The sequence below is a fragment of the Cydia pomonella genome, chromosome 2 (assembly GCF_033807575.1).
Source record: "Cydia pomonella isolate Wapato2018A chromosome 2, ilCydPomo1, whole genome shotgun sequence".
In the NCBI taxonomy this organism is placed as follows: domain Eukaryota; kingdom Metazoa; phylum Arthropoda; class Insecta; order Lepidoptera; family Tortricidae; genus Cydia; species Cydia pomonella.
Genome location: NC_084704.1, coordinates 19,464,184 through 19,485,986, shown reverse-complemented (window position 1 = coordinate 19,485,986; position 21,803 = coordinate 19,464,184). Strand labels below are relative to the sequence as shown.

The window sequence follows — 21,803 nt, the reverse complement described above, 5'->3', positions numbered from 1 at the left end:
ACAGGGTTAAAGTTGTGTAATTCTGATAAACCATTGAATGATGAAACTTACAATTACAGACAATTGCTAGGATGTTTAATGTATCTTTCTGTCTGCACAAGACCTGACATAGCCTATGCGTGTAGTCAGTTGAGCCAATATAATAACTGTTTTGGCTTAACTCATTGGTTAGCTGCCAAAAGAATTTTAAGGTATTTAGCAGGTACAATTGATTATAGTTTACTGTTTGTAAAAAGTAGCCAATTGAATTTAAGTGCATATGCCGATGCAGATTTTGCCAATGATCATAATGACCGCAGGTCATATACAGGTTTTGCTATCAAACTTGGTGAAAACATTGTTCACTGGGAGGCCAGAAAACAGAAATGTATTGCCGTTTCGAGTTGTGAAAGTGAGTACCTAGCTCTATGTGATGTAACCAAAGATCTGTGCTTTATAAGAAACTTTCTGTCTGAAATTTTTACAGAGTTAAAGTTACATTCTATTTTGGTGTATAATGACAATCAAAGTGCGCATAAATTGTTAACAAGTAAAGAATATTGTCACAAGCGCACAAAACACATAGATATAAGATACCATTTCATTAAGGACTTGGTAGAGACAAATTTTATTGTTATAAAATATTTAAATACTGAAAGTATGTTTGCAGATGTCCTTACCAAGCCACTGAGTAAATGTAAGCATGTTGAATTTATGCATGAACTCCACGTCAGAAATAAGTATCCATAAGGTATAGTTTTAAGTGTCTCTATGTACCTACGTACCTATACTTAAGGGATATTTTTGTTATGTGCTTAAGGGGAAGTATTGAATATATCTAAGCATATAACAAAACGCAATGCATGACAGTGACAGCTAATGTCATTTGATACATAGTTCCGTATCCGTTCCTTTTTGCTCTCTACTCTCTCTTCCCGAATGTCTGTTCTCCCGAGTACTCTTGTGTTAGATATATTTATATTTAATTATATTAAGCGAATCCTGACGAGCAAACGGTGTATTTATTATGATAATAAAAGACCCGTGTGTGCAGCAAATGAAGTGCAGTTTATTTTTACTCTGAAGTTCCTCCAGCCGAATTGTGCAAGTTAAGACATCGATTCCACGCGGATGCTGCGCCGGTCCACCGAGACCTTTCCAATAAAATGAAATGACCATCGCGGTCCGCACATTTTATAGAAAAAATATTTATTAAACAAATGTAATTACAGAAATAACAAAGGTATTTTTTTACATATCAATGAGAAAAATGACATTTTTTGTTCCGGACTATCTGGACTATCTAGCTAGTGACTTCGCCCGGCCGTTTTCAAATTGACGTCAACAAAGATAATGCGGGGGATACATTTTTATTTTAAATTACGCACTCTGTAGTGCAAAAGTTGCTGTGTTCTCGCGGTCCGCACAAAATGGGTCGGCGGTCCGGATGCGGACCGCGGTCCGCCATTTGGCGACCCCTGGTCTAGAGTTCATGATACTAATTGTTGAATTAAAATTTTGAAATTTGTTTTGAATTGCCTTAATCAACCGGCCGCCCCGCCGCTACATAGTTCTAATGATGTAGAGATATAAATATATTACCCTGGACTGGTTCAAGGTTCTTGGCCATTCATCATTTAACCCCATTTGGGTCAAACACAACAAAGGTTGGGAAAAATGTATCCCGCCCGTAGCAGCTTAACAAGATTGCAGCAGCATAGCGTAGTTTGAACTCCGTTAACGTTGCGTTGTCTACAAGAAAGACGTGAAAGACTTAATAAAATGTCTATGACCCACAACTGGTATATAATCATAGCTCAATGCAACTCATCAACGCAGTCCAAATGAAAGAAAGCCATTTCGGTTATTAATCTAGATGAATACATCAGGCGTTAAAATATATGTCCTAGATGTCGGGACGACTTCTTGTTAATAGCCAAAAGTGCTTTTTTGGATAACGGATACAAACCCTTAAGGGTTGAGATACATACATTTACCTATTGGTTCGAATCTACTTTAAAAGACTGTGTGGTTATGATATTCATTATAAAACATTACAAATTTCCCGTGTGGAATTAAGCAGGCGTACATAGGCTACGGAGACTGCTTACCATCAGGCGGGCCGTATGCTTGTTTGCCACCGACGTAGTAAAAATGGCAAGCAACCTCGAAGGTTATTTCTATACCAATGTTCATTAATTGGTGTCCTATGAAATTATTCCCATAAGTATTCAGTTTTGGCAACAATAATGTACAAGACAAAGTTTCTGTATTGTATACTGTATGTTACAAAATATATATGTGAGAATCAGTGAGCTCACTGAGATAACAGAATTGCTTTAAATCACCGTTGATACAATGTTAATGCTAGACAAGTCTGCGCCATTGGGCTTGGGCATGCCACAGGTTGAATTACCTACTTATATATAGTTCTCAAATCTCGTTTAAAGTAATGTAACATTAGTTTTTCTTCAAAAACATATTAGTTTTTCTTCAAAAACTTAAAAATAGGAAGGCTACTTAATGCCAAATGATTAAATACTGATTATTTTAACGAAGGTCTTTGACCTTACTATCTAACCCGGCAGTCAATAACATATCCTTGGTAAGATAAATAGTTATGTTCATACATCTCGCGCTTCCTTGAGCTTGCACCAGGTAGTACAAGTAGGTAATCCTGAAATAAGGTACGAGTAGATTTGTGGACAAAGCTGGGACTACTAGTTAGCATGGCTATTACCTACTTATGTGTTTTAAATTATGCGAATTGTAATTTATTCAAACACTTTAGCGAACGTAGATCTATCATCTACGCACAGGCCTAACCTTGGCTTATCAGGAACGCAGACATTGTAATATGTGAAATAACAGACGATACAAAGAACCAAGCGGGAGAGCACTCTCCTGGCAGAGTTTTCAAGTTAAATTGTAGCTCACTAACTGAAATTGACGAGCTTTTAGTGCCAATAATACAGATCTTGTTTAAGATTTTAATCAGTCACTTTATGTTTTTAATATGTATGAAACTAAAGGCCAAGTAAGTATATTCAGGTGAAAGCCTTAAATATACCTATACATCTTGCATGATGGTATATAATTTCAACATGATACTCGTAATAATGATACCTCCAAGAGGAAAAATCCTAGTATTATTTTTGCTGTATTACAGGCATTGAATTGATAAAGGTCATGTTCTTACCATACTGGCCCTAATTATTGTACATGTAATAAAATAAAACCACATTATAGGCTGGTTAAAGTATGAGCTTAGGCCCAAAAATATTTTAGAATACTCTCTGGGGTAAGACGACCATCGTAGCGAATATCAAAGAAAAAATGGTTACATCAAATAAGGTTTGTTGTGTATTATGTTATGATTGAAAATTGGATATTCTACGAGCTTATTTACATTCTGAATGGCTATATGCACTGTACACAACTACAACGGTGAGAGTGGTAACGGGTTGAACTCTTTGGGATGAGTAACATAAAGCTGTTAATAGCGCTACCAAATTAACCTACTATATCACTTACTGTCTATTTGTTATTTAAGAATGTTCAAACGCGGGAAAATAAGGACAGCTAATGTTAATCCAGGAATTAATTGTCCGAGAGCCTGATTACTTCTACAATATAATAGACACTATTGCATGTTGTGATAAGTGCACTTTTCATATGATTTACTTTGCCCTTAAGACTGTAGGATTTTTTGGAAAACAAACAAGCGAAGCTCTGAAAAATGTATATAAAAATCGTTTTTGTGAGCCTATAAGTTAAATTGTATCCTGCCTCATAAGTAAATACCAATATTTGGTAACCATATCTGGTTAAAGACACTTAAAAGTGTCAATAATCAAGTTTATTTTCTTTTTGGCAAGGTAATATAAGGTCGAATACGAGTCAGTTTGTTAGAATGTGGACCTTGAAATCAATTGAAAGTATTAAAACACATATAATGATCTCAATGTTATTTTTGGATGGATAAAATAAAAAGTATAATTATGTTTTCATAATTTATTTTAATAAACATACAGTTTTCTATATCAATAGGTCCTATCTATAAATAACATTGTAAAGTAAAATATGTCACTGCACACTTTAAGCCTTTTCACATTCATCCATGTACCCGGATTGTTAAGTACACTTGTACTTGTTGTCTCCACCATTTTCACATATCAGTATAAATTAATCACATTGGCGTTTTCTGACCACCAGGCGATCACAGACACGTCTCAAATATTAAATAGGCTTCAAATAACGGTACAGAAGCTTAATAGCAGCGTTTTACCTTACAATAAAACGCTTATTAAGCGAAATACCTTATTTGAAGCCTATATTTTTAAATTCGCCTGTGGCTACAACACTCAGTTGCAATAAACCAAATCACTTATATAATGCCCGTCGAGGGTATTTTTAACTCACTGCGTTTTCTCCTACCATGCAGGTTGCACTAAGCAACATCTATAGTCTATACATACAAGTCAACTGGTATGTCTCTTCATATTGAAAACGAAATAATAAATAATATAAAATGCAATCCTTTTTCGAATGTGGTATATTGCAACTTCGTTTTATTTATATTTTGAGACCCAATGAAGAGCTCCGCGGCCGCACGCCCCGGGCGCCTGGTGGAGGGGTTAAAACTTGAAATACGAGTACCAGGGGGTAGGTGTCAGCCTACAGTGAACCGCTACGTCATCTGTCAAACAGCATCGCACTCTCAAATATTAAATAGGCTTCAAATAAGGTATTTCGCTTAATAAGCGTTTTATTGTAAGGTAAAACGCTGCTATTAATGCGGCTTTGCTTTTTTTAAAGGCTCCTCACATTCGTGCGCGAGTGTGGCGTAGATTTCGCAGAATGTACTCGCCTTCGCGCCTCGTCCCCGTTTTTTAGCCCGTGCAAAGGAGACGCGAAGCGTGAACTTGCAAGACTCCACATTATACACTATTAATACCTAATAAAGCTTAACCAGAAATATATGATCACGCGGCATATTGCAGAATTTCATTGACAATTAATTTTTCATACTAAACTGAATAGGGATTGCAATCCGGTCCGGCGGATCCGGTAATCCGGCCGGATCCGGCTCTTTTCAGGAGCTACCGGATCCGGTAAAAATCACCGGATCCGGACCGGATCCGGTATAATAAAAAAACGCCTAAATACAGCACGCGCTGTGCGTTTCAGATGAAGAAAAGGCAACGGATACGAGGTATGAAGTTGGACAGAACAAAACGAATGAAAAAGTTTAAATTTAGTAAGATAAAAATATATTTATTATGACGATGACTGGGAACAGAAGAGGATTTCTTCTTCTTTCATGTTGGTGGCACGATATGACGATTACATAAATACTGTAATAGAAGGAAAAATGAAAGGATAGAGATGCCATGGAAGGCATTTGTAATTTATGCTAAAGAGAAGGTTCATGTCGTGTCATAATGTTGTGATAGGAGATTAACCGACTACAGTTGGGCTCATCAATATGTGTGAATGAAGAATATATGATAATATTGATAATCTTTAGTTTTCTCCGATATATGTATATATATGATAAAATATAGATTTTTTTCTATTCAAATTTAAGAGAGAATCTTTTGTCTTTACAATTTCATCCAATCTTATGCAATTTCCTTCATCTCCTAGTACATGCTACTCTACGTCTAGCCAATTCTTTATTTGATCTATGTAACTTTCCCTTTCCGCGATGGTTTTCAATCCTACATTCTATTATTTTTCGCATGAGATCGTCGTGTCGTGTATTGTTCCTTATAATTTGACCAATATACTTTTCCATAAATTAAAAAAAGCACAATTTTTTTAAGTCATACTGTCTACTACTTTTTCGGACAAATAAATTAGAGCAAGATAATACTAGAGCGCATTTAATATCATAATTGGTTAAAAGTAATAAATAATAGTAAGCGTAGGAGTTGAAAATAGAGTTCCGGTTACTCTGGTTATAATATTAGCGGAAAATCGTTAAGCATTAGACTTTTTGTTTGCCGCGATATCTATTGTCGAGTAGCAGTCCTGAAAGTTCCGCTACTCGATGCTAGATGTCGACTAAGAAAATAATAAGCGTTTTGGTACCAAAACTGATGTATGGAGTGTGCAATCTATGTAATTCTTATTTCTCTATGCTAGAATGGATGTCAACGTTAGAGTTTGTGAGGAAAGAGAAGAGTCGTGGAATGTATGGGGCCCAATACATTCCACGACTCTTCTCTTTCCGAACAGACTCTACAAAGAATTCAATCAAAGAACAGTTACGAAAACTTGTCCTTTCGAGGAGCTCCAATTCCCACCCCACATCCCATCATCAGGCTTTGGAAACTAAGCAAATTTATAATTGTAAACGAAAATTTGAGCACTTTTGAATGGTTAAATATAATAAATTACCGATTTAAAAAATTTCTTTTCTAAATGATATTGACATTGTGTCACTTTTTACTACCAAGTTCTATTTTATTGTTAAGAAGTTATTTATTAACTTCAAATTATAGATTTAGGAATACGTATTACGCAAAAAACTAGAAAAATATGTCATTTAATTAACTTTTATATCCCTATACCAAACCGGATCCGGTCCGGCCGGATCCGGCCGGACTACGGCCAAAATCCGGCCGGATCCGGCCGGATTGAAAACCAATCCGGTTTGCAATCCCTAAAACTGAACTGTCATCCTATACATGAGAATAACAGCACCCTCTTGACAATGATCATATATTTCTGGTCGGGCTTCAGTTACTTGTGAGATACTTCGGTTTAGTCCCGTGCCGTGCCGCCAATTATCAAAAATCGCATGCAATTTGTTGCAACGTCTCTAGAAGCCTAAATATAGTCGCAACTCAGTTGTATTGATAAATTGGTACCGATCGTAGACCCCTTATGTAAATTTTTGTCTATTGTTTAGGTACAGAAAGAATTGTCAAATGCGGCGTATATGAGTTTTTAAGGAAAGTCTGAATTTTGGTTGAAATAAAAGAAAATGTGGTTTAGAGGCGGTCGGGAGAAAGTAAAATAAATCACAGTTCCTGTTTCTTATATTTAAGCTTTATTTAGAATGTTACGACTACTCTGTATATTTTTATTAGCGACAGTCAAAGTTTCACTCTGCTTTTCCGATGTTGGGAAATGGGACTTGCCGCTGAGTGGGGTGAGCATTGCTTAATTTATTGTATTTATGCTATTAAACGGTTAGTTACAATTTCAAGATGATGGAGCGGTGTATAAGAAAGTTCTTACGCATCGATTTTTGGGCGTACAACATATACAATTTGTGTCGTGTTTCAAGTGACTGCCTGACTCATATCATAACTCAATGTACAAACGTTTTATCGTCCACTATGGGTTATCAATACAAGGAAGTTTTAGCCCAAAACGAATGTTAGTTAATTTTAATGATCCCTACTTCTGCAGGTAATTATGTTATCCAAACACAAATTAAATGTAGGTAAATCCTTAGTGTTGACTACAGGAGCCATGTTATCTGTTGCAGGAGTTATGCCAGTTTACGCTGGCTAAATCATTATTTAAGAACTCCAGAGTCGTAGTAACAAGTAAGTTATAATAATGTTAAATTTTATTATTAATTATAAGGTGTAGTGATTCGTTTCCATATTTGGCATATTATATCATAGGTATCATAGGTACATTCAGCAATATGTTTAGGGGTTACTAGATCTATCCTGTGGCTAGACACTTTGTGCCATCTTGCTGTTAAGATGATGGCTTCAATATGGGATCGTTTTGTGAGGAAACAGCACAAATAGTGTAGATTTGTTCATACTGCAAAAAAGGTGTATTAGAATATTAAGTAACATAATAAATCAAGAAAGCTGCAGACCTTACTTTAAAAAATTAAATATTTTAACTTTGCCATCCCTTTACATCTTAGAAACATGCAAATTTGCACGAAAACATCCCGACCTATACATAAAAGCTAAAGACTGTCATACTAGTAACTTGAACCTAAGATATCAAAATAAGATTGCCCTTCCTGCCAGTAATTAACAAATGAGTAACAAAAGTCCCTATAACATGTCTATAAGAATTTTCAACAGTCTTCCGAAAGAAATAGAGATAGAACCAAAATATGATAAATTTGTAAATAGCTTGAAAACTTATTTAATAATTAATTGTTTCCGTTCTTTACAAGAATATTTAGATGATAACAAATACCATAAATAGGCATATACTATAAACTATTTATCTTTTGTGTGTACTTATTCTGTAATTTGTAGGTATGTTATAATTGTTTCATGTGTTAGTGTTAGATAAAATTGCAATATCCTTACAGGGTGTCATATTGTGAAACATTATATTATTCATTAAGAACATCTGTATGAACACCAACATGAAAGCAATAAACATATCTCCTTGAATTTCATGGGCCTATAAATCCCGGTCTTTTGATAGGCTTGCGTGGGGATATAGATCCAACATGTAGAGGCCCTTTGGAGAGATTTAATGTCATGTAGAACGCCTGCTGGAACCTGTTCACAGGTGCAACAATAGATACCCATGAACCAGTTGCAGCAGGCATTGGGACTATTGTAAAAGAATGGAACAGTAAAATGGTCTATGGATTGAAATTTGGGTGGACAATGAGACTGAGTTATTGCAAAGACGTCCGGACACCTGCCATAACAATGTTTTCACTAGTTATCGAGGCAGGTGACTTGCCGCCCACTAGATGGGCCCCTGAAACTGCCGTCGTGAAGACGACTAAGAGCAACACTGGTGTGAGCGGCTCAGGGGTGTCGAGAGGTGTACGCCGCTTTCTGCCCAGTGGCTGATAACAGCCACTGTGCCAACTCGCGTCTTATGCAAATTTTCACTTCCACCCCTGGAGCATTTAGCTCTAACGACTCCTCTCTGGACGGCCAATGAAGGCAAGCCAGAGCTGAGAATCCTGCGGGTCCCCTTGGGGTCCACTCCGACCGACGGAGACACGCCGGAGACGGAGACCCTGACCGACTCTCGGGAGTACTCGGGTCTGTGGGGTCGTTACTCCCCAGCAGCTCGCCACAAGCTGCCCTGCGGGCAATTAACGTTATTATTATTATATTATTATAAGAGTGAAGGAAATAACATACCTTTCTCTCTCCTTTTTTTAGAGGAAGAATCTGGAGACTGCCTGAAAATGACACTATATAATGATTATTCAATTTAAAACGAGTTGTGACCAAGAATGTTCAAAAGCATTGATAGTTTTATGCTTTATTATGACCAATTAAATAATTTACATCTTTACACTGCCTAAATCATTTATATCTTATTTACTTAAGGTTAAATATTTAAGGAATAGTGTGTATGACAAGAAAAATATTTGTGGCGGGTGCATATCAAAATCCAGAAATAAATCTGAAGCTAAATTGAAATGAAATAGATCTATAAATGGCCCCTGAAGTATGAATTGTTAGACTGATAAGTGGAGCAAGTAAGCTCTGCAGTCTCCTGTAGCATCTCTTCAATAGGACTCTAGACCAGGGTTAGCCAACCAGCGCCCCACTTGGGGGGCATTGTAAATTGATTCCAAAATTCAAAAATTTATTCTGCAAGTAGGCCTCAAGGGCTCTTTTACAAGTCAGTAAAACATTATAGTAACATCATATAGTGACATGAAAAATACATAACAACATTTATAAATACAACAGCCAATACCTGGGTAAACATTACATTATAATAATCTTAAAATAAATAATTACTACAATACAATAGAGATGTATAGTCTCTATGGTTAAAAATACATAAATCTGGAGATGTTAAAGGACCCATAGGTAAAGGTCCAAGGGCGTGCAGCAAGCAACTACAGAGTTACCCCCTTATTCATAAAATTTTACAAGCCTCAGTTACATAGTTAAGTTATGTACTCTCCATTTCAGCACCTAGGTGGCATTATGGCATAGTATTTTAGCTTAATGTTGGCTGAGGCGCATAGGGTAAAAGGTTGGGTACCCCTGCTCTGGACAATTAATGGAATGAAATTATATTATATTATATCAGTTATTTCTTGTTTTCCAGTTGCCTGTGACAATGTGGACTCTAACCTGACTGTATCATACCGTTGGGAGCAAAGCTCTTGCTCTCCTGACTACTTCCATTATTTTGAAAAGGTATAAACACTTTAAAAATTCATTGGAAAAGGGTCTTTAGCGCAATTTGTATTTGTGCATGGTTAACGTTTTAACCACTTAGAATTTTCCATCGAGCGTGCCCATGTTGCCACCAGTACGAAAGATACAAAAAGTTTTGTCTTATTTATCAGATTACGGTGGTTAAACGGTTGATTGTTGTCACACCTTAAGGCCCCATTTTGCAATAAGTAAAATAATTGCCCCAATTTTCATTTCTTTTACATAAAATAGGGTTTGTTACTTTCTACCCAACACAAGTAAGAAACATATTTGCAAACGGCATTTAAACTCAAATAATTTTAACTGATTGTTATGAATTATATTATAACCATAGTAACTATCAAACTTTGAACAAGCTTTAAAACAACGTATCTCTTTTGTTGAATTGAAGTGGTGTTGTATTGAAGTTTGACACTTAAAAACTACATTACAGGTATTTTTTTAATATTGCTTTTTGACAAAATCGTATATTCCAGCGTATTGTAGTATGCACAAAGCCCCCCAGCGATGTGGGCAACAGAACAATGCTTCCCCATGCCAATGGCGAGCGCAGGATCGCATGTCCAAGCAAGCACTCCATTCCTATTCAAGATGACGACGCTATTGTCAAAACCGATGGCAAGAAAGAGGCTGGGATCACCGCACAATCTGTGAGTACACCTACTGGCTGGTATTTTACTACACTGGATACCTATACCTGATACCTATGTTTTTTGTTTTAACTTTCAATAGTTTCGTTGTGCAGTATACCTAATACCAGTAATACGTAATTTCATTACTTAATTTATTACAATCATTATAAGCACCTAAAACCATAATTTGTTGACTAGGGTTATAATAAAACATAATACCTATGTACTATACATCTATTGAATTGCATCATATCACCTAGAGTTGTCACATTAATAAGGTGTACAATACTTACAACTCGCTACAGCATATTCCGCGTTAAAAGGACTCGCACGAATCCTGTCGGTGGATGCGGTCCGCGTTTGCTATTTCGCTTCAGTACATGACAGTACATGTGCACTTGCAGACGGCGTCGAGTTTTGGCCACGGGCTGTGGAGAGGGAGAGTATTTCGGCTTCAGAAGCGTGCAGTACGTGCTATAGCGCGCGTCCTACTGTTTCCGCGAAACCAATTACCAAATCAAAGCCTTGGTATATTAACGCTACCTTCACTTTTATAATATTCCAAATGGCTGTGACCAAACGATATGAAGAAAAATCCACTCCGATTAATAATGAGGTTCACCATAGTTACGAAACCCGAAGCGCGTGCGCCGGAAAAGTACGTCTCGTATCTCTCAGACTCGCCAAAAAAAACACGATCATGTCAAGGTTTATAATCTCCCAATCTAAATAATTGCTGCTCCTAATGCATCTGTTGTACCTACTCTATTTTTGTGTTAAATTGTCATTACCTAATTATATTATATTTTCCTATTATATTTTTTTTTCAATATGTAACTTATTTTCCTGATAGGTTTTCTATAATAACCATTTGCATAACTCGGATAACTTTTCTCATTTTAATGTTATAATGTAAATCAATCAATTTCGTACAATAAAATATGGCGATTCTCTCGTGGGCGCACCCAGTCGTCAACTTATGGATATGGTCATTTATTGACAATAACAAAATACATAATGGATATATACAGATGATTACTATAACTAGCTTATATCTAAAATAGGTCCTAAAGGCATTGTACCAAGGATGCTGGCGGCATTTCCTCGTTGTATCGCAATACTGATACGTTGTGCGAGGAAGCCGCCAGCTCTTCGGTCACCAGTTACGTCAACCAGACGTTTCGCGATTTCTCCCAAAAAAACTTGTGCGCGCTGGGACCATGCGCCATGGACCTAGAGTTTCAACGCCAAACGTCAATGGATATGGTTAGATATCCTGTCAGGAAAATTATTTTAGGTTTAAGATCATTTATTCTCATAAGATAAATACAAAACAGTATATTAAATTTTGTTTAGAGCGCACAAATAACTTAAATATTTCATTTAACTTAACTAAAACAGGTAGTTTTACAAAATACTTATTAATAACCGATCTTGCCGCATCGATCACAGGAAAATAAGCTACTGAAAAATAAATATAATGCGAAAATATGCAAATGGTTCAGAAATACTTTTGGGAAAGGAAGCCGTTGAGAATAAAAGTGGTAAAAAGGCGCGTGGCGGAAACCTTAACTTTGGTAAAACGATTTCCGGAAAATAGTAGCACTACCCGCATTTTATACGACAAGTGTCATTATAAAGGCGAAACAAGAAAATTATTATTATTAAAATTAGTTAAAATCGCTATCCTTATACTGGCGTCCTTATGCATATTGCTACTAAATACATCATTGCGTAATTTAATTTATTAAGCAAATTAATATTTGAATATCTATCTATATCATAATGCATTTATCTAGACTAGCGGAAGCGTGTCAAGCCAAGTTAAAAAGAAGAGATATGGCGAAACAGCGGCCGAGTGATATATTAAAAGAACCATTTGGAGCCAATTTTGACCCATACGTAACTCAAAATCTAATAAACATAAACATATGAAATTTGGTTCATTTAATTTAAGACCCTTATGCCTAAATAGAACCCAAAATTTCATGAATATAGCTCAACCGGTTATTAAGGTACAAACATCTAAAAATCGGGATATTTCTCACTGACTGACTGACTCACCTAACATCAAAAACCCTTCCAGATGACCTAGCAAGTTGAAATTTGGCATACAACTGGATTATTGTGTGGTTACGAACCTAAGATAAAGAAGAAGTTATTTTTACACGATTTGTAATATTTCTAAAAAACTGTTTTTATACCCGACCAGAAATATATGATCATTGTTAAGAGGGCGCCGTTATTCTCATGTATAGGGTGACAGTTCAGTTTAGTATGAAACATTTAGTTCCTATGAAATTCCGCAATGTGGCGCGTGATCATATATAACTGGTCAGGCTTTATTCTCTAAGCGCCTATCGAATTTGTAATTAATTGAGATCTATATTCAGGATGGGTCTTGGTTAGCTTTTATACCAAAAAACTACGTAAAAACTAGCCAAGTCACATCCTAAACTTTAATAACATCCCAAGTCAACCAGAACTTGGCACCCATATAGATCTCAACTCTTTTGCCGGTGAAGTCAATAGGCGGGTCGACACTGAGCGACCATACGCGCGAGATAATTTCCTAGCGCACAAAACGGCCAGTGTAGACGTGCCTCGACCGAGGCGGCGCTCTGTGTGGACCCGCCTAATAACGAAGCATATTCTCAATATTGAACTTGGCTCTCATTTCACAATTGTTCATACTAGAATTGTCTTTTACAGAAATTCCCCCCACTTATCACAGCGGATAAGGAGGGTATCTACATATTAAGCATGGCGGTGCGAAGTACGACTAAGTTTAACGGCACGGTGCATATCGAGATGGTGTCCGGCACAAGTTATCTATCTGCGGCCATCTACCCCTTATTACCGGTATGAAATACCACAGAAGTTATAAAACTTATAAGCCTGTTTTTACCGTAGTAATAAGTTGCCTCGCAGATACAACTTCGCCCACAGCTAGATCACGCTACGCCACCGCGTAGTACTATTACTTATAAAACGCCTCCTGGCGGTCAACATGAACAATACGGGGTTTTTTCAACAAATGTTGCAAGGTCATACTGAATTAATTTTACTTTGGGATCAACCCCAAAATCGAGGAAAAAATGTTTCTCCCATAGAAAACATCGACATCAGATCAGCCAAAATGTATGAAACAGTCAATTGTTTTGAAATGAAGGAATAGCACTCCTGCTCTTGGCGCTTATGAAGGATATGATGGAAAACTTCGCTGTCTTCGGGTACGTCTCGGTAGCTCACTTGGCAGAGCGATGGGTTGGTATCCCAGATTCGCGAGTTCGAGTGTCGCCCAAGTCGCCCGGAGACAGTAGTTTCCCACTTTTACTTTATTTTTAAGCGTTTTGGTGTCGTTTGTAGACGTTTCTGCTTAATAAGTAAAAAAATAATAAGTATTTTTTGCGAATACAAGTAAACGTAGGTCACGTAGTAAAAGGAGCTCAGTATGAACTATACAGTGAACGGAAATAAAAGAAGGAAGCAATCTGTCCGCTCAATTATAGCCCAACGTAAACTACCCTAAGGTGGGCGCCGCTTACAAACTACACTAACTATTGGCAACATCAGTTCGACCGAGATGTCAGTCAGTGACCGGTAGCTAAATCGGTGTATAAAAACAACGTTTTTTTATAATTCAAAAGTATCATGTGTCGTGAAGCGGTGCAGAAGTTATTTTGGTCATTCCAAGGACAGTGGAATCTCTTTTCACGTGTAAGTAAACAGATAACTTCAGTCAAATTTGGAATAAATATGACGACATTTTGCTAAGCTAAAACGTAACTGCATACGACTTTCATAATTACATACGACTTTTTAGATTACGACGATAATAGGGATGATGTTACGCCAAATGAAGTAGACTATTTTATTAACTTATCTTTGATTTACATATTTTCTATATTGGAATGGGTTATCAGTAGTTTTGCTTGTTGTAAATTCTAAACCAATGTATGTATAATATTGTCAACAGTTTTTGTCCGTAATGGTTATAAAGTTTCAAAACTGGTTTTGGCAGCACAGGTTCATTCAATTGATTGAATTGAATACACTTAATTAAATTTTGATATCGATATCTAAATTATTTAAAAGGTAAAATTTATAAAATGAGTGCTTGCCTTGAAAACTTGTCAACACTAGATGGTAACTTGTCTCACGGACGGTCCCAATACCTATCATATATCCATTCCTATACATATAGAAATCAGCGGCATCACATCAGCCGGAGGCCGGAATGTATGAAACAGCCAAAAAAACATTTCGCGATTTCGGCATTGGGCTCTGCAGTAAAACAAGGTCACTTCACAGAATACGTTTAATTTTAAACATTTATGCAAAAAATATAACACTTGTCCATTGACGAACCTTTTACCCTATATATTTTTGACAAATATTTTTACTGACAAATCTATGGAAAAACCCGGAACACAATTTAAACAGTATCCTAAACAATATTAAGATGATCCATGCTCTCCGCATAAAGGCTATTGAAATATAGAAATAAAAAAAGTCGGGTGAAAATTGGCTGAGGGGAAAAAAAAAGTTTAATGGGGCGAATGAAATGGAGTACTGGTTGAAAAAAAATGTATGAAGGAAACCTAACTTTCACGCCGAAAAATGTAATGGCTCGACTATTGGAGCAGTTTTGGAATTTAGAAAATAAATAATTTAAGGAAAATGCGGGTTGCAGACTGTGGGGAATAAACCTATCACTATTTAGCAGAGATCTATAGCACAGTTAAACCAAGAAAGTGTATACTAGAAATGTATTCAGTGTTTACATGAGAACTGTTATTGACCGACTCAATGCTCGCCGACATATTAACGAAGGCTCTGCCTAGAGAAAAGCACTATATGTGCATGCGCGGTTTGGGCATTGCTTGTTAATTGTTTTTATTTTTTTATAGTTGTTCTTTGATATCACTTTGATTTGATTTTTTTTTTTTTTTTTTTTTGTTCCGTCTACTGCCAGTACTGTGGTCCCTTAAAATAGGCGTAACCAGATTCTACAAATCATCGAGTCATCGAGTAGTCGTGATCCAGAACCTGAAGGAGGAGATGATGTTCCCGTTGAAACCCGCCAAATGACAGACGATCCATATATTGTCATGGAACCATCTCAACACGATCATCATCAAGACGATGTTCATGTTGATGGGGGGAGGATAGTAAAGAGAGGTCCAGGGCGACCACGACTGGAGCGAGGTCATGTTGGGCGTCCACGGAAGATATACAACATGGTTGATGTAGAGCCACAGTTTTCCACGGAAGAAGGTGTTGAGTCGACTGGAGAGTATGCAGACTGTGTGGATTTCGTTGGAGTCGCCGAAATAACTCTAAAGGAGGCCTTATCCGGTAACGAACGAAAAGGATGGAAAGACGCAATAATTTCAGAAGTTCAAAGTTTAATCAAAAACGATACTTTCGATGTTGTCAACAAACCTATGGGTCGAAATGTTGTTGGTTGCCGATATATATTAACAAAGAAGTTGAATATCGATAGAACTGAGAAGAAGAAAGCCAGACTAGTGGCAAAAGGTTTTAGCCAACGTCACGGCATCGATTATCAGAAAACTTTTGCGCCAGTCGCTAGGCTTGACTCGATAAGACTATTAGTTGCACTTGCAGTGGAGCTGGATCTTAAAATTCATCAGTTGGACATTAATACGGCATATTTAAATGGATTATTAGAAGAGGAGATATATATGAAGGTGCCAGATCTCCTAGATGAATGTTTGCAAGATCTAACACGATTGGAGCAGCCAGGTTCACTTATACATGAAAGAGCTAGCAAGATGTTATGTGACCTGAGGTCTGGAGGCAGTGTGTGCAGGCTCAAAAGATCGCTGTACGGCCTTAAACAAGCTGGTCGACAATGGAACATCAGACTGGACGAGCAGCTGAAGTACATGGGATTACAAGCATCTTTAATGAGCCTTGTCTTTATTTTAAAAATATAGATTCGCAAACTAAACTCTTTGTATTAGTTTACGTGGATGACATTCTCGTCGCTTCGCAAAGAGGTGAATGCATCGAAGATTTCAAAAAGGAACTGGCCACTAAGTTTGAATTGAAAGATTATGGCATTGTGAAATATATGTTAGGCATAGAGTTTGACAGATGTGACAAAAGCATGAAATTGTCACAAGAAAAATACATTGATGATTTACTAATCAAATTTAATATGGATAAAAGTAAACCAATATCTACGCCTATGGAAGTTAAGCAAAAGATTGAAAAATCTGTAAATAAGTGCAGTGACAGTGAACAGTACCCATATCGTGAGATTATAGGTTCACTGATGTATCTCTCTACGGGAACAAGACCTGATATTACGAATACCGTGGCTGTATTGAGTCAATTCTTGGATTGCCCTAATGAGGAATGTTGGAATGCTGCAAAGCGTGTGCTGCGATACCTAAAGCATACAAAACAATATGGACTTGTTTACAAAAAGACAGGTAAATCTTTGCATGGTTACTCGGATGCTGATTGGGGAGGATGTTTGATAGATAGGCGTTCTTATTCCGGTTATGTTTTCATGTTAGGAGGTGGATGTGTGTCGTGGAAGTCGGTCAATAACAGTTCTCATGTAAACACTGAATAAATTTCTATTATACACTTTCTTAGTTTAACTGTGCTATAGATCTCTGCTAAATAGTGATAGGTTTATTCCCCACAGTGGTTATGTAGCCTACGCACGATTCAAGAATAGTGTTAACGGTAAAAGAAAGAAATTTTCAGCGGAAATGAGTAGTGCTGTAAAAATTGATCAACTCAACGAGAGTAATTATGAATAAATTTCTATTATACACTTTCTTAGTTTAACTGTGCTATAGATCTCTGCTAAATAGTGATAGGTTTATTCCCCACAGTGGTTATGTAGCCTACGCACGATTCAAGAATAGTGTTAACGGTAAAAGAAAGAAATTTTCAGCGGAAATGAGTAGTGCTGTAAAAATTGATCAACTCAACGAGAGTAATTATGAAACATGGAAGATTCAAGTTGAAGCAGTGTTAATAAAAAACGACGCCTGGGGATACGTTAATGGGAGTATCAAGAAACCAGTTGAGGTAGCCGAAGCAGCAAAATGGGAAATTGGCGATTCTAAAGCTAAGTCTGACCTAATTTTATCCATAACCCCGAGCGAATTACGACATTTGAGAGGTTGTAAGACATCGCGTGACGTATGGTTAAAGTTACAGAACATTCATGCTTCCAAGGGACCTGCGAGAAAGGCTACGCTATTAAAAGAGTTGTTACTGCGTAAATTGGATGAAGGTGGTGACTTAAGAGAACATGTCATGCGATTTTTCGATGTAGTAAGCCAATTAGCGGACATGGATATTGAAATGCATGATGATTTGATCTCTATAATGCTTTTGTATAGTTTGCCGTCCAGTTTTGACAATTTTAGATGTGCCATAGAATCTCGAGATGCATTGCCAAAACCAGACGCATTGAAAATTAAGATATTAGAAGAGGAACATTCCAGAAATGATAAAGAAAGTGTAGATAAGGCACTTCTTGTAAAAGGAAAGAGATCTTCTAAGCCTAAGAAACAAATAGAGCATCGTCAACACGCATATGATGCCCCTGAGCAGGCTAATGCGAAATTTAAGTATAAATGTTTCAAATGTCACCAGCATGGACATAAAGCCTCTGAGTGTACACAGAAGATGAAAGTACAACGTAATGATAGTGCAAAGTATGTGTCGAACTTAAATGAATTACCAGATGTTGATTCCAATTTTGTAACATTCAATTGTGTTTCAGATGTTAATGCTGTTTGCAACGAGAATGGAAATTGGATCGTCGACAGTGGGTGTACGTCACATTTCTGCAACGATACAGATAAATTTGGTACTACATTACTACCGTTGCCCGGTAAGCTAAATTTAGCGACAAATTCGAGCACAAACGTACAAGGTAAGAGGACAGTAAGATTTTCTTCATGTAATAATGGTTCTAAAACTGAAGTGCAACTGCCAAATACTCTATTTGTTCCTGATTTGCGATGTAACCTAATTTCAGTAGCTAAAATTACTGATCAAGGGTATAGTGTTACGTTCAAGAAAAACATAGCTAGTGTTCAAGATAGCTATGGTAACACTAAACTTGTCGCGAATCGTAAAGGTAATCTATATTACGTCGAGGAACATTGTGATGGAGTGTCAGCGATTTCTGAGCGAAAGGTTGACGTATGGTCGTGGCATAAGTATTTAGGTCACTTAAATGCGAAAGATCTTGTCCGAGTCTTAAACAAATCTGGCATGAACTTAAAGATGACAGATGTAGCCGAGTTGTACGATTGTGATATTTGTGCGAAAGGAAAAATGAGTAGGTTGCCTTTTTCTAGATCGAGTGGGCCATGCGATGAAAAGTTGAGAATCATACATTCTGACCTCGTAGGACCCATGCGGCATACGTCAATAAATGGAGCGAAATATTTCGTAACCTTTATCGACGATCATACGAGATGGTGTGAAGTATATTTTCTTAGCAAGAAAAGTGAAGTCTTCACTACATTCAAGGTATATAAAAATCACGTAGAGAATCTATTCAGACGTAAAATAACTTATCTTCATACAGATAACGGAGGCGAATACTGTAATCGGGATTTCGACGAGTTCCTGAAGAAAGAAGGAATAGCAAGAAGATTGACAATTCCTGGAGTACCTCAGCAGAACTCGGTCGCGGAAAGAAACAACAGGACCTTGTTAGAAATGGCGAGATGTATGCTGATTTCGTCAGGACTTTCTCCGGGTTTCTGGGCAGATGCTGTAGCAACAGCTTGCCATGTAAGAAATCGTTGTCCGACCAGAAGTCTTGAAGGTGAGATACCTTTTGAGAAATGGTTTGAACGACCTGTCAAGTTAGACTACTTACACAAGTTTGGATCTAAGGTACACGTCTTGGACAAGTCAACCGGGAAAGATAAGTTCGCACCAAGAAGCCTGGAAGGAATCTTTGTAGGCTATCCTAGAGATCGCAAGGGTTACAGAGTATGGATGCCAAAACAACGACAAGTTATCATGTCAAGAGATGTGAAATTTCACGAAACAAAAAGTGAAGGTAAAGAAAACGTGAACCTGAAGATTGACCCCTTTGAAATCGACTTGGGAGAATCGATAAATGTTCAAAATCAACCTGTATCGGTAGATGTAGAGTTCCATCCGACTCAAACTAGTGAAAATCCGGTAATACATATCTCCAATCACGAGGATGAGTGCATCGAGTCATCGAGTAGTCGTGATCCAGAACCTGAAGGAGGAGATGATGTTCCCGTTGAAACCCGCCAAATGACAGACGATCCATATATTGTCATGGAACCATCTCAACACTATCATCATCAAGACGATGTTCATGTTGATGGGGGGAGGATAGTAAAGAGAGGTCCAGGGCGACCACGACTGGAGCGAGGTCATGTTGGGCGTCCACGGAAGATATACAACATGGTTGATGTAGAGCCACAGGTTTCCACGGAAGAAGGCGTTGAGTCGACTGGAGAGTATGAAGACTGTGTGGATTTCGTTGGAGTCGCCGAAATAACTCTAAAGGAGGCCTTATCCGGTAACGAACGAAAAGGATGGAAAGACGCAATAATTTCAGAAGTTCAAAGTTTAATCAAAAACGATACTTTCGATGTTGTCAAGAAACCTATGGGTCGAAATGTTGTTGGTTGCCGATATATATTAACAAAGAAGTTGAATATCGATAGAACTGAGAAGAAGAAAGCCAGACTAGTGGCAAAAGGTTTTAGCCAACGTTACGGCATCGATTATCAGAAAACTTTTGCGCCAGTCGCTAGGCTTGACTCGATAAGACTATTAGTTGCACTTGCAGTGGAGCTGGATCTTAAAATTCATCAGTTGGACATTAATACGGCATATTTAAATGGATTATTAGAAGAGGAGATATATATGAAGGTGCCAGATCTCCTAGATGAATGTTTACAAGATCTAACACGATTGGAGCAGCCAGGTTCACTTATACATGAAAGAGCTAGCAAGATGTTATGTGACCTGAGGTCTGGAGGCAGTGTGTGCAGGCTCAAAAGATCGCTGTACGGGCTTAAACAAGCTGGTCGACAATGGAACATCAGACTGGACGAGCAGCTGAAGTCCATGGGATTACAAGCATCTTTAAATGAGCCTTGTCTTTATTTTAAAAATATAGATTCGCAAACTAAACTCTTTGTATTAGTTTACGTGGATGACATTCTCGTCGCTTCGCAAAGAGGTGAATGCATCGAAGATTTCAAAAAGGAACTGGCCACTAAGTTTGAATTAAAAGATTATGGCATTGTGAAATATATGTTAGGCATAGAGTTTGACAGATGTGACAAAAGCATGAAATTGTCACAAGAAAAATACATTGATGATTTATTAATCAAATTTAATATGGATAAAAGTAAACCAATATCTACGCCTATGGAAGTTAAGCAAAAGATTGAAAAATCTGTAAATAAGTGCAGTGACAGTGAACAGTACCCATATCGTGAGATTATAGGTTCACTGATGTATCTCTCTACGGGAACAAGACCTGATATTACGAATACCGTGGCTGTATTGAGTCAATTCTTGGATTGCCCTAATGAGGAATGTTGGAATGCTGCAAAGCGTGTGCTGCGATACCTAAAGCATACAAAACAATATGGACTTGTTTACAAAAAGACAGGTAAATCTTTGCATGGTTACTCGGATGCTGATTGGGGAGGATGTTTGATAGATAGGCGTTCTTATTCCGGTTATGTTTTCATGTTAGGAGGTGGATGTGTGTCGTGGAAGTCGCAGAAGCAAAAATGTGTCAGCACCTCAAGCTGTCAATCAGAGTATGTAAGTCTAGCCTCATCAATGAAGGAAGCTATCTACTTGAACAGCTTACTTACTGAAGTTGGGTTACGTAAGTTTGCACCATTATCTTTACATGTAGATAATCAGGGGGCGATTTGCCTTGCGAACGATCCAATGTTTCATTCTCGGAGTAAACACATTGACATAAGGTACCACTTTGTACGAAGTGTATTAAAGGACAATA

The 21,803-nt window shown here is 37.4% G+C and overlaps 1 protein-coding gene across 1 annotated transcript in view; it reads left to right on the top strand.

Annotated features, from left to right (window-relative positions):
• Positions 1 to 6,890: 6,890 nt before the first annotated feature.
• LOC133534611 (transmembrane protein 87A) overlaps positions 6,891 to 21,803 on the top strand; it is a 32,516-nt gene continuing 17,603 nt past the window's right edge. Inside the window, exons 1-5 of the mRNA XM_061873810.1 lie at positions 6,891 to 7,141; positions 7,484 to 7,544; positions 10,012 to 10,103; positions 10,601 to 10,774; positions 13,469 to 13,618. Coding sequence (XP_061729794.1) covers positions 7,049 to 7,141; positions 7,484 to 7,544; positions 10,012 to 10,103; positions 10,601 to 10,774; positions 13,469 to 13,618 — 570 coding nt within the window. The 5' untranslated portion in view covers positions 6,891 to 7,048. The remainder of the gene's footprint in view (positions 7,142 to 7,483; positions 7,545 to 10,011; positions 10,104 to 10,600; positions 10,775 to 13,468; positions 13,619 to 21,803) is intronic.